The sequence below is a fragment of the Triticum dicoccoides genome, chromosome 5B (genome assembly GCF_002162155.2).
Source record: "Triticum dicoccoides isolate Atlit2015 ecotype Zavitan chromosome 5B, WEW_v2.0, whole genome shotgun sequence".
NCBI lineage: Eukaryota > Viridiplantae > Streptophyta > Magnoliopsida > Poales > Poaceae > Triticum > Triticum dicoccoides.
This window is the reverse complement of record NC_041389.1, coordinates 599676781-599690983: the sequence shown is the minus strand read 5'-3', so window position 1 is coordinate 599690983 and position 14203 is coordinate 599676781. Positions and strand designations below refer to the sequence as shown.

Genomic DNA, 14203 nt, shown 5'->3' with positions numbered 1-14203 from the left:
CGCACAACTACCGCACCGAAACAGAACAGAGTCACCCTTGAGGGCGGTAGTTGGGCGGTGCAGGGCCGGTGCAACCGCCTGGCCTTGAGCGCTTGAGCGGCTAAGGTATGAGCGGAAGAACCGCTTGAACCTCCGGTTGTACCGGTTGATAAGGAAGAATCGGACCAACCGGGCCACCACCGCCCAGCCACCGCATCAAAACAGAAGCTTGACCGGTACATGGGCGGTGCATGGCCGGAACAACCGCTGCTGGTCTTTGCAGAGTCAGGTGGCGGTACCACCGCCCGGAGGCAGCGGTACCACCGCTCAACAAAGGCAGAGAAGCGTCAAGAGCCAGCGGTACAACCGCTCGGACGAGCGGTACAACCACTGGGAAAACACAACAAAGATTAGATTAAAATGGAGGCACTCTCTCGACAAAAGAGGGGTGATGGAGGTGTACATGAATGGAATCTCCTATTCTTTCCAAAGTGGATTCCCTCTTGATAGTACGGGATCCCTACGACCAAAGAGATAAAAAGCGTAGAGGATTCCGTCTTCAAATGATTCCTTCGAGAGAGACCACTAACCGATGAAAGCCTAATCATTGAGAACCTGAAACATTTAGCACAGGATTAGACCAACAAAGGGTTGTCATCATCATCCAAAACATAAGGTAGGGAAATGCCCTTTCACCTGGGACACCGACTTTTGACCTAGATACTTGTTGCGCAGCATGGTTTGCCAAACACCATCCTCAGTAAGAAGTTTGAACAACCATTTACTGAGTAGGGCCTCATTTTTGACCTGCAAGTCATGAATTCCGAGCCCTCCTTGGTCTTTCGGCCTACAAACCACGCTCCATTTGGCCAGCCTGTATTTTTTTCTTTTCACCGTCTCCTTGCCAAAAGAATCCGGATCTAAAATAATCCAGTCTTTTTAGGACCCCTTTTGGGAGTTGGAAGAAAGAAAGCATATAGAGAACCATATTTGTGAGGACAGAGTTAATCAAAACCAACCGTCCTCCAACTGAGAGAAGTTTTCCTTTCCAACTACTCAACCGTTTCTCTAGACGCTCCTCTACATGCTTCCACTCCGCAATGGTGAGGCGTCGATAATGAATCGGTATTCCCAGATATTTAATCAGGAATTGGCCATGTGCGCAACCAAATAGGTCAGCATAATCGGCCGCCGCCTCAACGGCTTCTCCAAAGCAGAACAATTCACTTTTATGGAAGTTTATTTTGAGACCCAACATTTGTTCAAACGTTGAAAGCAAGAGTTTCAAGTTTCGAGCCTTGTCCAGATCATGTTCCATAAAAAGAATTGTGTCATCGGTGTATTGTAAAATAGAGAGGCCACCATCCACAAGGTGTGGCACTACTCCTGCAATCTGGCCGTCCTGCTTGGCGCGCTCAATCAGAATCGCCAACATGTCAGCGACAATGTTAAATAACATTGGGGACATAGAGTCACCCTGCCGTAGTCCTTTTTTTGTTTGAAAGTAATGACCTACATCATCATTGACTTTGATGGCCACACTACCTCCAGTTACAAAATTGTGGATCCACTGGCGCCATTTATCGGAGAAACCTTTCATCCTTAGGGCCTGTTGAAGGAAAGACCACTTGACCTTGTCATGTGCCTTTTCAAAGTCAATTTTGAATATCACTCCACTCATGTTTTTTCGGTGCATGTCGTGGACGGTCTCATGCAGGATTACTACACCATCTAGTATATTTCGCCCTTGCATAAAGGCCGTTTGAGATGGACGGCAACACGGTCAGCTATCAAGTTTAACCTATTCGTAGCCACTTTGGTGAAAATCTTGAAGCTAACATTAAGGAGACATATGGGTCTGAACTGTTGAATCCGTTCAACCTCCTTAATCTTCGGCAACAAGACAATCTCGCCAAAATTTATTCTGAATAGATCAAGTCGATTGGCATGAAGACAATTGAACAACTCCAAAAGGTCAGCCTTGATGATATCCCAGAAATTCTGATAGAATTCTGCGGGGAAACCATCAGGGCCTGGAGCTTTGTTGTGTTCCATTTGGAACACCGCCGCTCTCACCTCCTCCTCTGAGAAAGGTGCCGTGAGGATATCATTCTCTTCTGTCGTGACTTGTGGAATATCATCTGTTCGGGTCTCGTCAAGGGTGACATTTCCTTCATCCGACGCTCCGAACAGAGATTTGTAGTAGCTGGTGATATAGTTTTTGAGCTCCCTTTAACCTTCGATCCACCCCTCGTCCTGTTGGAGACTATGAATACATTTCTTCCTATGTCGACCATTGGCGAGCAATTGGAAGTATCTTGTATTACTATCTCCCATTAGAATGAAGTCAGCTTTGGACCTCTGGTAGTATTTGATCTCCTCTTCTCGCAGAAGACGGGCAACCTTCTCATTAGATTGATTTTTCAATTCAATCTCATGTTGAGATAAGGTGCGGGTCTCTGCAATTTTGTCGAGGTCATCAATGATGGTACAAAGGCGCTGCTTTTCTTTTTTTATATAACCCATTGATGTGTTTCGCCCATCCAGAGAGGTGTTGCCTCATGGCCCTTATTTTATTATTCCATCTCTGAATCGGTGTACGACCAATGGCTGGCCTCTCCCAAACTTTCTTGATTATTTCTACAAAACCTTCCCGGTGCAGCCATGCCAATTCAAATTTGAAAGGGTGGCGGGAAGAATGGCTCGTAGAATTAGAATCAAGAATGATTGGTGCATGATCCGATAATGCCTCGATTCTCTCTAGGGCTCGTACGGTTACCATAGGAAATTTTAGCTCCCATACGGTATCCATGAGTACCCTATCGAGCTTCTCATACTTTGGCACAGAACGGTTATTAGCCCAAGTGAACTGCCGCCCCGACATACAAGCCTCCCGAAGGTCCAAACTATTTAAATAGTATACAAAAATTTATAATAAATATCTTTAAAAATTCTGATTTTTTTGTAGATGTTCGTATTAGTGTTGCAAGCATCCTTGAAAATTTTCATGTGAAACGGAGCAGCGGTGTTTCGCCGGTGACAAAAAAATCCGGATGGCATTTTGGGGTAACATTTGGTGTTTTTTGTCCTTTTCTTTTCTTTTGCAAAGGCCAAAATGTTAAATCTTTTTGCCTACAAGTTTGTATCTAGCATTTGGATGTGACAAAGAACAATAGAATTTTTATCGGAATTTTTTTGGCACGTGCATGGGAGCGTGCGCTCCCGAGAGCACCAACGGATTTCCGTTGCCTATCTTTGCATTGGTAGCTAGAAAAAGAGTAACAGTGGAATGTTAGATCACCACATGCACAAGATGGTGCGGCTACTAACATGAGTAGAACAAAAGGAGGTGTTCAGCTGTGTCGTGGTGCTAAATCTGACAATAAGATAGGAGTATGAATGGAGCTTGATCTACCGAGATACAATGGGGAACACAACAACGTATACAAGTTCTGGGGCCTCGTCGATGGAGGTCAAACCCTAGTCGTGTCTCTCTAGAGAGTTGCTCTTGTGTACAAATGTTGGATTACAGGGATTGCAAACCATTTCCTAGGTACCCCCGGGCAGGCTTATATAGAGTGCGCCATCGCCGGGGTCCCTTTCAGCTAACTACTTATGACTAAAATTGGTTGCATGCAATAAACAACCCGTCATGGGTAGTAACGGAGGCCATCAACACTAGTGCAAGCGAATCGTAACGCCTCTCTTGAATGCGTAGTGGTGTTGCCTTCGTGACGCACTTGTTAATGTTGACTGTATTATAATCCGAGTGATGGTAAACCGACTGACAATAATCCAACTGACGGATGAACCGACTGAGGGAATTTACTGGATTGGCGCCCACTTCAACTGATAGGCCACCTTGTTGCTGACGTTGCCTTGGGTCGTAACATGTGCGTGTTTGGGCCTCCCTGGGCCCTAGTTGGGTCTTATGTAGCCGTGGGACTATCTGGTGGGAAATAACCCCGTCAAGCCGCATTTTGTACAAAGTCATGGAAGATTTTCCCTTAAAAGAAGTGATGTGTCATCAGCTTTTTTATGGTCCGCGAAAATCATAGTTTTAACACTTAAGTTTTTTTCATTGACATCATATGCATGCCTGGAAAATATGTGCACATAATCTTTTCTAGGGATATATGTGCACATAATCTAATGTAAGGTTTCCCTAACAAAACAACTATGCCACAAAGCATGCATAACTCTACGACAATGGTAGGAGACGTTTTCGCTGCCGTGGGCTGGAGCTTGTGGGCAAATAGTAATAAATTACTTATTGAGAAGGTTATTTGTCTCGTGCTACTAACACTGTGTTTAAATTATTGGTTTTTATGCAGCAATGTCGGCAGCTTTCTAACGAATGGGGCGGAATTTTGCTTGATGCCATGAGTGATCGTTCTACGTTTTCTTCATATTTTGGGCATGTTTTTGTTGTCGGCTCAATAGACTTCTCTTCTGCTTTGCTTGTTGCTTTATCTATAAACCTGGATGAGATCTTGTTTAGCTCTCACAGGTTTGGTTTCAGTCAAAACCATACACGCTATACTCAAATACTTGAGTTTTGTTTCGATCGTCATCAGCTTTTTTCGGCATTTCCCATACCAACTGCATCCTTTCGGCATCATGGCCAAAAGGTTGGCACCCAAGTCTTTGGTCAAATTGCTTTGGTTGTCCAGTTCTTAAGTAGGGTACACTCAAACACCAGTGCCGTAACACGAGCAGTTAATTAGGCCTTACAAATTTTTATTGTGAAGGTTGAATATTGGTACCAAACTCTTAGATAATCACCTGAACGATTTTGGTTGTGTTTGGTATTCGGTGGATTTTTTAAGAGTGGCACTTCCGCACTACACAACCAAGTTAACACGTCACCACTCTTTGAAGAAGCAAGGTGAATTACAAGGGCATGTTCACGCACGAAGAAAGGTAAAGTTGCTACGAGAAAACAACCACCTTATCGTCTTGTTTGGAGAGGCGGTGATGCCAAAGATGAAGGTTGTCGCAGTATGGATGTCCTCGCCCCTAAAAGTCGTGGCGCTTCGTGCATCCCATATCTTTCAAAGAATAGCCATTTTCAGTAGGATGTAAGTCCAGGTAGAGTGTTCGACTCCATGGGTAATACACAATCCTATAGATCATTGAAGGTGGGGGTGGGGATGATGGCGATGTGTTGCCAAATCCTCGTGGTATCTTCTATGTCATTGGAGCATCTCGTGCAGTACTTATTTATCATTTGGCCAATTAACATTTCCCCCAATTTTAGTGAGTAGTTCAACAACGGAAAACATAGATTGGATTATTATGCCAGGTGTCAATAAACTGCTCTTGACAAAATGCTGCAAGAACTGTAAACTCCGCACTTTTCTAAAAGGAAATGGAAGAAGATTGAGCAGAACCACAATAGCAAATGTATCACCAAAAGCAGCACCAACACCAACTAAGAAAAAGCAGCAGCAGCAACAGAGATGCCATAGAAACCAAACGAATCCATTCAAAGGATACAGTCATACTACATAGGAGTACATGATATGATACAGTTGATTCGACTGGGCGCTTTATTTATTTATCTTTTTTTTAACGGGAGGCATGAGCCCTACTACTACTATCACTCGATTAGCGATGAAAAAGAGCTTATGTACAAGAGGAACCCGCACATCAAGGTATGACTCCTCCCTTGTGCCCGCGCCCCTACGTACGTGCCCTGGAATTTACACGTACGTACGGACACCGCCGGTTCACCGGCGCATCAGGCCGGGGCGAAGCGGTCCATGAGCATGCACACCGTGTCCTCGGAGTTGGCGAGGACGGCGCTGTTCCTCCTCCTCCTCTCCTGGATGTGCACCGTCTTCACGGCCTCCACCTCGAGCAGGCGGTCGCCCTGGTGTCGCCGTCCGACGACCTCGGCCTCTGCCTCTGCCGCCGGCGCCGCCTCCCGGCCGAACTTGGCGAACCAGACGCCGACCACCCCAGCCATGGCTCTAACTCTTCGCTCTGCTACGTACACAGCACACTCTCTGGAAAAGAAGGCTGTTGAGCTTGATTAGCCTCTTCTCTTTCACTGCTTGGATGAGTGGGTGTTCCTTTAACTCTGAGTTGCCGGCTCTACTTATACAACTCGCAGGTGTGAAGGAAGGCACCAATCGGCCGGCACTGGCGAGCTGCTGCCAGTGGGAAAAGTGGAGGAAACTGCGCGCGGGGCCGAATGGTAGGCGCCTCCTCGGGCCGGTGTTTTGTTTGGGTGCCGCCGAGTGGCAGGCGAGCGGCCACAGCTCATCGGCTTTGTCCGTTGCGGCGCAGGCCCATGCCGTGCCGTGCATTTGCCATGTGACGCACGGCGCGGCGCGACGCGCGATCGGAGGCCAAGCTAATGAACGTGAGGCTGCCGTCGCGCGCGCGGTGGAGAGGGGATATCCTCGCGCGTACGATTGATTCCGCGCGCGGGCGGATCCGGAGAGAGATGCCGCTGCCAGGATGCTGCGCGCGCGCGGTGACTACTGACTGCCCGGGGGCGGGTGCAAGTGCAGCGGCCGGCGATGCGGACCGTCGCCCTCACGTACGTGCTCACCGCGCCCCGTGCTCGCATGGTTGTGCAGTCCAGGTTCGCTGCACCACCCGGACGTAGTATTTGATCCGGGGAATCGAAGAATCTGAGCAAGGTTTATGCCGCCGATGGCGGGGCGCGCCAGAGATCGGAACGTTTTGTGAGGTGCAGCAGCAGCGGGAACGTTGAGGTTCAGAGAAAACTTTCAGTATGCATGGGCAGGTGAAGTTCAGACTTCAGAGAAAACGTTGCACTGGCTAACACACGATGCATCTTCTGTACTTCATGTCTGAGTTTCTGGTAAGAATTGAAGCAAAATATCTCAGCGAAGTGAGATATTTCTTTATGTCAAGCTTGAGTTTCCCGTCCGTTCCAAAAACGTATAAGAAGCAAAAATATCTCAGCGAAGAGAGATATTTCGCTACTACTTTAGCCGCCCGAGTGGTGGTAATGAATTATAGCTCCCCTCCCACTTGGCCGCACCGTCTCCATCGATCGTACATGCCCATGAAAATGAACTTTTTTTCCCTCTAGGGACCATCATGAAAACGGACTTGACTGGAGAAGAGATAGGCGTTGATTTGTATTGTAACAGAGACATTCAGAAGGCGCCGAACTTGATAATTCAGCAGGCTACAGCAATCGCGAAAGACACTTTAGTTGCATTGCACCTAGCTAGAGCTTAGGAACGTGTTGCTGCATAGCGTTCGGTGCAATCTACTGACCGAAGCAATCGACCAGGATGGACAAGAAGGCGTCCTCCCGGACGAGCACCGGCGACGACGGCGAGCCAGCGCCAGCGCCGGCAGCCTGATCCCTGGCCGGCCAAGCCATGACACCATCAGCTGTTGGCGTTCCATTTCCGTCGCCGGACGGCTGAGCTACGTGGCCGCCTTCTTGTGCGCCGGGCGAAGCCGTGGGTCTGAACGGCTCCCCCGCTCTCCTCGTGGCCCGAATCCTGTCCACCTCCACCGTCCAAATATCTATCAGGCTCGACATGGATCGGTCGCGGCTTGCAGGGAACAGAACAACTGAGCCGAGCTGCAAGAGAGACAGAGAGCGACGAGCTGAATGCGAGGATCGATCAGGGAGATCTTCAGTGTGAGTGGGCAGCAAGGGCGATGCGATTTTATAGAGGTGCCTGCAGGCTGCATGTGCAGATAAATAGGAGTACATACAGAGGCGCCATGGCCTGGAATGGCTCTTGGAGTCTGTTGGAATCAGGGGATACTTGGTGCTTCAGCACACAGGATTGAAGCTTTGCTACTTTTTTTAGAGGAATGTTCTTGTCGCTCTGGAAGCGCGCGCCCACGGGAGCGGGAGGAGGTCGCCGCTTGATCGTGCTCCGAATGACAGTACGTGTTTTTTTCTGATGGTAGGCGCAGCGGGCCAGCGGCGGCAGGCCGTTGGGCATACCGTGGGTGGAGTCGCGGCGGTACCGTGGGCTCTCTGATAGTCTGACGGCGACAACTACGGAGGTATATCAAGGGGACCGTTCTGCACTTCTGCTGTTGCCATCGCTCCTGCTGCTGAAATTGACTCTGGCTGCCTCCTCATGTCTCTGCTTACGAACGCCAACTCTGTCTAGAATATTTCTACAAGGCGGTAATTTTTTGTAACTGTGTGAATTATGCTGTCCTCTGTGCAGTTTTTTGTGGTGTTTTCATGTTCCAAGCTGAAGCCGAGGTAGCCAACCATGGCAGGTCCTACTGGTGTGGTAGACTGGTAGCTCGTTTATCAAGCAAGCTGATGACTGCTTTTGTGGTATTTGTATTGACCGACTGCTAGTACAGACTTACCACAAGCTGGCAATGTTCTCTTCTCTTTTTTGTCTGAGATTTTTATGATCCAAGCTGATATTTTTTTTCCCTTGAGAAAAAGACACCCAAAATTATCTTATATCTGCCAATTATCAAGGAGAAAATACATGGTACAATGAAATGACAACAAGACATGAAAATGCTCACTAAAATATAAAATTACATCAAAAACATACCACACTGCTTGTTCATTCGATTGTATGTTGCCCACTGGAGGTTAAAAAATGCACCGAATCAACAGTAAGTGAAAGGGGCACCTGCAAACGCATTTGGCCTACCCTGCTTTGAAGGCCACAGTAACCACTCATCACTAATAAAAATGATATCTAGTAACCACTGAAGATACATCGGTTGGGGCATCACCCAAGTAGCGAAGGCTTGCAATCCTTTGCCATCAGTCCAGAGTTTGGAAAAACTGGGCCACGCCGCATAACAACTCGAAAAAGAGGTCGAATTCACCGCACCATGAGCAAGCTCACTACTTCGTTTGATTCACACACATAGGTAAGAGATTTGGGCAACACTTGCCCTCACAAACCCCTTCTTTGTTGTATTATAAGTCGGTGTCGAGGTAGGGAGTGTTAGAGAGACCTTATTCCAATGCACCATCACTGCCACTACCTTGTTCATGCCATCGGAAAACCAGGACGACATAACCTAAAGGAAACAACTAAGACCTACTAGCAGTGAGAACAACGAAATGAGCGGGTCCCCATGCCTCTGGCCGTCGTCGAACCGCGAACAGAAGAAAGGAAGGGAACCGAGGCAACGTCGTTGAGGAGACCTTGGTGGCGGCTAATGTTTAAAAAAGCCCAACCTAAACATACCAAGATAGGTCTGGCCCAAATATTAAGACATAGTCTTTCCCCTTTATGTTATTAAATATATGAAATGATTAAAAATATATTGAGCATATTGATATATGTATTATATTTTATGCATTATTTTTTTATTGAATTTTAAAAATGTTTAAATATAAATTTAAGAAAATTAATATATGTATTGTGCATATGCATTTTTTCGGGTTTCGAATCGAGCTTCGGGCGTAAAATAGGAACTCAAGCCTAGGGTACCGGTTGGGCTCGATCTGAACTACCCATGCCCACATTTAGTTCACACGTAAAACTTGAGTTATGTCTATATACCAGTTGAAAGTATCAAGGGGTCGACTAGAGTAGGGGTGGATAGGAAACTACAAATTTTAGGTTAATGCGAATAAACTAGGTTCTCTAAACGTGCAACTAGATGAACACAACATGTGTGGCAAACAAGCTCAAAGAAAAGGAAGCTAGGAAAAAAATTAATTTAGCAAGCCAACAAGCATAGAAAGCAAGTAAAGGTACGGGAAAGGTTTAACCACCTAAATTAGCAAGCCAACAAGCATAGAAAGCAAGTAAGGTACGGGAAAAGATTAACCACAAGTGAGTCAAGGACGTGGATCTATCCCGTAGTTCACACTCTTTGGTGACTAGTAATTTCCGTTGCAGCAGTGCCGAAGCCAAAGCTCTGGAACCACAAGTACAAATTTAAAAAATGGTGTTTACAAGCCTACATAAGAATCAAATAAAAGGCAAGGGCTTGCAATGTCTCCAAGCACACAATCCAAAAAAAACTTTTTTCCTCGTTTGGCATCAAGACACCAACATGGGTAAAAGGCGATGCTAACGCAAAGATCTAAATGGTGGGAGAGGTGCTATCTGCATCGTCATGCTCGCCATTGAAGTTGTATTTGCGACAGGGGTTGGAGTACTCAGTAGCCAACCTGTTAATGTCCTCTCCCAGGTGGCGCTGGCCCTCCTGAGTTGTGTGCCTGATACGTCTCCGTCGTATCTACTTTTCCTAACGTTTTTCCTTTTGTTTTGGACTCTAATTTGCATGATTTGAATGAAACTAACCCGGACTGACGTTGTTTTTAGCAGAACTACCATGGTGTTATTTTTGTGCAGAAATAAAAGTTCTTGGAATGGAACGAAACTTTGCGAGGAATTTTTTATATAATAAAAGAGAAATTCTGGAGCCAAGAACCATCGGAGGGGGGCACCTGGGTGGGCACAACCCACCAGGGCGCGCCACCCCCTCTAGGCGCGCCAAGGTGGGTTGTCCCCACCTGGTGGCCCCGCAGACCCTGAAACCGACGCTATAAAATCCTATTTTTTCAGGAAAAAATCGGGGAGAAAGAATTATCGCGTTTCACGAGACAGAGCCGTCGCCATCTCCTATTCTTCATCGGGAGGCCAGATTTGGAGTCCGTTTGGGGCTCCGGAGTGGGGGATCTTCGATCTTCGTCATCACCAACCCTTCTCCATCGCCAATTCCATGATGCTCCCTACTGGGAGTGAGTAATTCCTTCATAGGCTCGTTGGTCGGTGAGGAATTGGATGAGATTTATCATGTAATCGAGTTAGTTTTGTTAGGGCCTCATCCCTAGTATCCATTATGTTTTGAGATTGATGTTGCTATGACTTTGCCATGCTTAATGCTTGTCACTTTGGGCCCGGGTGCCATGATTTCAGATCTGTACCGTTTATGTTATCACCATTATATCCATGTTCTAGATCCGATCTTGCAAGTTATAGTCACCTACTACGTGTTATGATCCGGCAACCCCGGAGTGACAATAGTCGGGACCACTTCTGGTGATGACTGTAGTTTGAGGAGTTCATGTATTCATCGTGTGTTAATGCTTTGTTCCGGTTCTCTATTAAAAGGAGGCCTTAGTATCCCTTAGTTTTCAATATGGACCCCACTGCCACGGGAGGGTAGGAGAAAACATGTCATGCAAGTTCTTTCCAGAAGCACGTATGACCATTGACGGAATACATGCCTACATTATATTTATGAACTGGAGCTAGTGCCGTATCGCCCTAGGTTATAATTGTCTCATGATGAATATCATCCAATGAATCACCGATCCAATGCCTACTATTTTCCTACATATTGTTCTTGCTAAGTTACTATTGCTACTGTCACTATTGCACTTGCTACAAAATCACTGCTATCACTGTAACCATTGCTATTGTTGTTGCTACTACTATCAAAACTATCATACCACTTTTTTACTGATCACATTGTTGCAGATAATTAATCTGCAGGTGTGGTTGAATTGACAACTTAGCTGCTAATACTTGCAAATATTCTTTGTCTCCCCTTGTGTCAAATCTATAAATTTGGGTTGAATACTCTACCCTCGAAAACTGTTGCGATCCCCTATACTTGTGGGTTATCAAGACCTTTTTCTGGCGCTGTTGCCGGGGAGCATACCTATATTTGTTGAGTCACTTGGGATTATTATCAATTTATCACTATGAAGAATCTGAAGGATGCTAAGACTAAGATTTTTCCCTCTAAGACGAGGGGAGGTAAGGAACTGCCATCTAGCTCTGCTTTAGATTCACGTTTTGTTATAAGTAAACTTGCAACACCACCGCATGCTATCAATCATGATATGTTGCAAGTTATTGATGATGCTACTTCTACTATGAATGCTACTCATGATGATGCTAGTACCTTGCTTGATGATGATGTGCCACTAGGTGAATTTCTTGGTGAACAAATTGCTAAAGTAAGACAATATGATATTGTTGAAACTGATGACGAGCTTGAAACTGAAAATCTTGAAACACCTACTAGAACTAGCCGTCCTAGATATGAATTGCGAAAGGTGCCGGAATGTTATGCTATGAGTATGGAGGCAACTAGAGATATTCTTGCTTGTAAGGATAGAGATGATCTAGAAAAAATATTATGCAAGTATAAAGAAAGATCTTTAAATGCTAGAATGAAATCCTAAGTTTGCTACTTAACCTATCTTTATTGATGATAAGGATTATGAATTCTCTGTCGACCAGAGTTAATTACTTTGGTTGAATCTGATGCTTTCCATGGTTATGAAACTAAAACTGTTGTGGCACATTTTTACTAAGCTGAATGACATAGCCACCCTTTTTGCTCATGATGAGAAAATTCGCTATTACTATATCCTCAAATTATTTCCATTCTCATTAAAGGGTGATGCTAAAGCTTGTTACAATACTCTTGCTCCTGGTTGTGTGCGTAGTTCCCAGGATATGATTTATTACTTCTTTGAAAAATATTTCCATGCTCATAAGAAACAAGCTGCCTTGTAGGAAATATTTAACTTTGTGCATTGAAGAAGAGAGTCTCCACAAGCTTGGGGAGGCTTCTCCAATTGCTTAATGCTTTGCCTGATCATCCTCTTAAGAAAAATGAAATACTTGATATCTTCTATAATGGACTAACTGATGCTTCTAGGGATTTCCTATATAGTTGTGTTGGTTGTGTTTTCAGGGAACAAACTATTGAGCAAGCTGAAGAATTATTGAATAACATATTGAAAAATTATGATGAATGGACTCCTCCCAAAACACCGCCTAAAACCACTCCGAAGAAGAGGGGTATCTTATATCTCAGTCTTGAAGATATGCAGGAGGCAAAGAAATCTTTGAAGGAAAAAGGTATTAAAGCAGAAATTTACCACCGATTGAAGAAATACATGGGCTTGATACACCACCACCACCTAAGGTGGTAGAGGTAAGTTCTTTAATGAAATTCAATGATAGTGATAATCCTCATAATAAACATCCTAGTCAATGCCTTTATGAGTGTAATTACATTAGAAAGCAAGATCACTTCAATGCTAATGTTATGAAACAATTGAAATACAACTCTGATATGATTGCTCTCTTAAGTGACTTGGTATTTAGAATCTCAAATGATTATAGGTGTCCAAAAGCATGCATCTATGGTTCAAACTCAATTAGAACAAGTTGCTAAATCTCAAAGAGAGTTGCTTGATGAAATGAACAATAATATAAGTGACTTTGCTGTTAGAGTAGCAACTAGAGGAGGTAAAATGACTCAGGAACCACTTTATCCTAAGGGGCACCCAAAGAGAATTGAACAAGACTCTCAAAAGAATTAACACTGATGCACCTAGTCCTTCTAAAAAGAAAAAGAAGAAGAAAAATGATAGGACTTTGCATGCCTCTAGTGAACCTGACATAGAAAACCTCGTGAAAATGATAATGAAGTTTCTATCTCTGATGCTGAAACTCAATCTAGTAGTGAACACTCACCTTCAGATAGTGAAAACGATAATGATGAGGTTCATGAAGACACTCAAACAAATAATAAAGAACCAGACAATGATGTTGAGATAGAACCAGCAGTTGATCTTGTTAACCCACAACCCAAGAAAAAAAGATATGATAAAAGAGACTTTGTTGCTAGAAAACATGGAAAGGAAAGAGAACCATGGGTTCAAAAACCTATGCCTTTTCCACCTAACTCAACTAAAAAGAGAGATGATGCAGAATTTGAACGCTTTGCTGAAATGCTGAGGCCAGTCTTTTTGCAAACTTGCTAGACTGATATCTTAAAAATGCCTCCTTATGCAAAGTATATGAAAGACATCATCACCAATAAGAGAAAACTACCAGAAGCTAAAATCTCCACCATGCTTGCTAATTATACTTTTAAAAATGGATGTGACATCCCCAGACTACTAAACCGTGCTTATGCCAATTAGTCATGCTAAGTTATCATCATTAAACCCTAAGAAAACAATTAAGTAATAAACCAACTTCAAATTCAAATAAAAAATGGATGTTAAATAATTACTTCTTCGGATAATTAAATAAAATAGTTCATAATATTGTAAATAATCCCAAAGCATTGATAAAAAAACAAAACCAACATTATTTGAGTTTCCAAATTGACCCTAGCAACCAAAGCAATGGACCAGCATCAAATAAATTAACCATTTTTAGTATCTAGAAATATTTAAAGTTTACTAAATGCTTTGAAATTTTGTGTATAACACCATAACATTGCGCAGAGTTTATAT

At 44.3% G+C, this 14203-nt stretch overlaps 1 protein-coding gene across 1 annotated transcript; it reads right to left on the bottom strand.

The window, feature by feature from the left end:
* Positions 1 to 5442: 5442 nt before the first annotated feature.
* Positions 5443 to 6182, bottom strand: LOC119311940. The gene has a single exon (XM_037587659.1). The coding sequence runs from the start codon at positions 5948 to 5950 to the stop codon at positions 5723 to 5725; it is 228 nt and encodes a 75-aa protein (XP_037443556.1). The 5' UTR covers positions 5951 to 6182; the 3' UTR covers positions 5443 to 5722.
* Positions 6183 to 14203: the final 8021 nt, after the last annotated feature.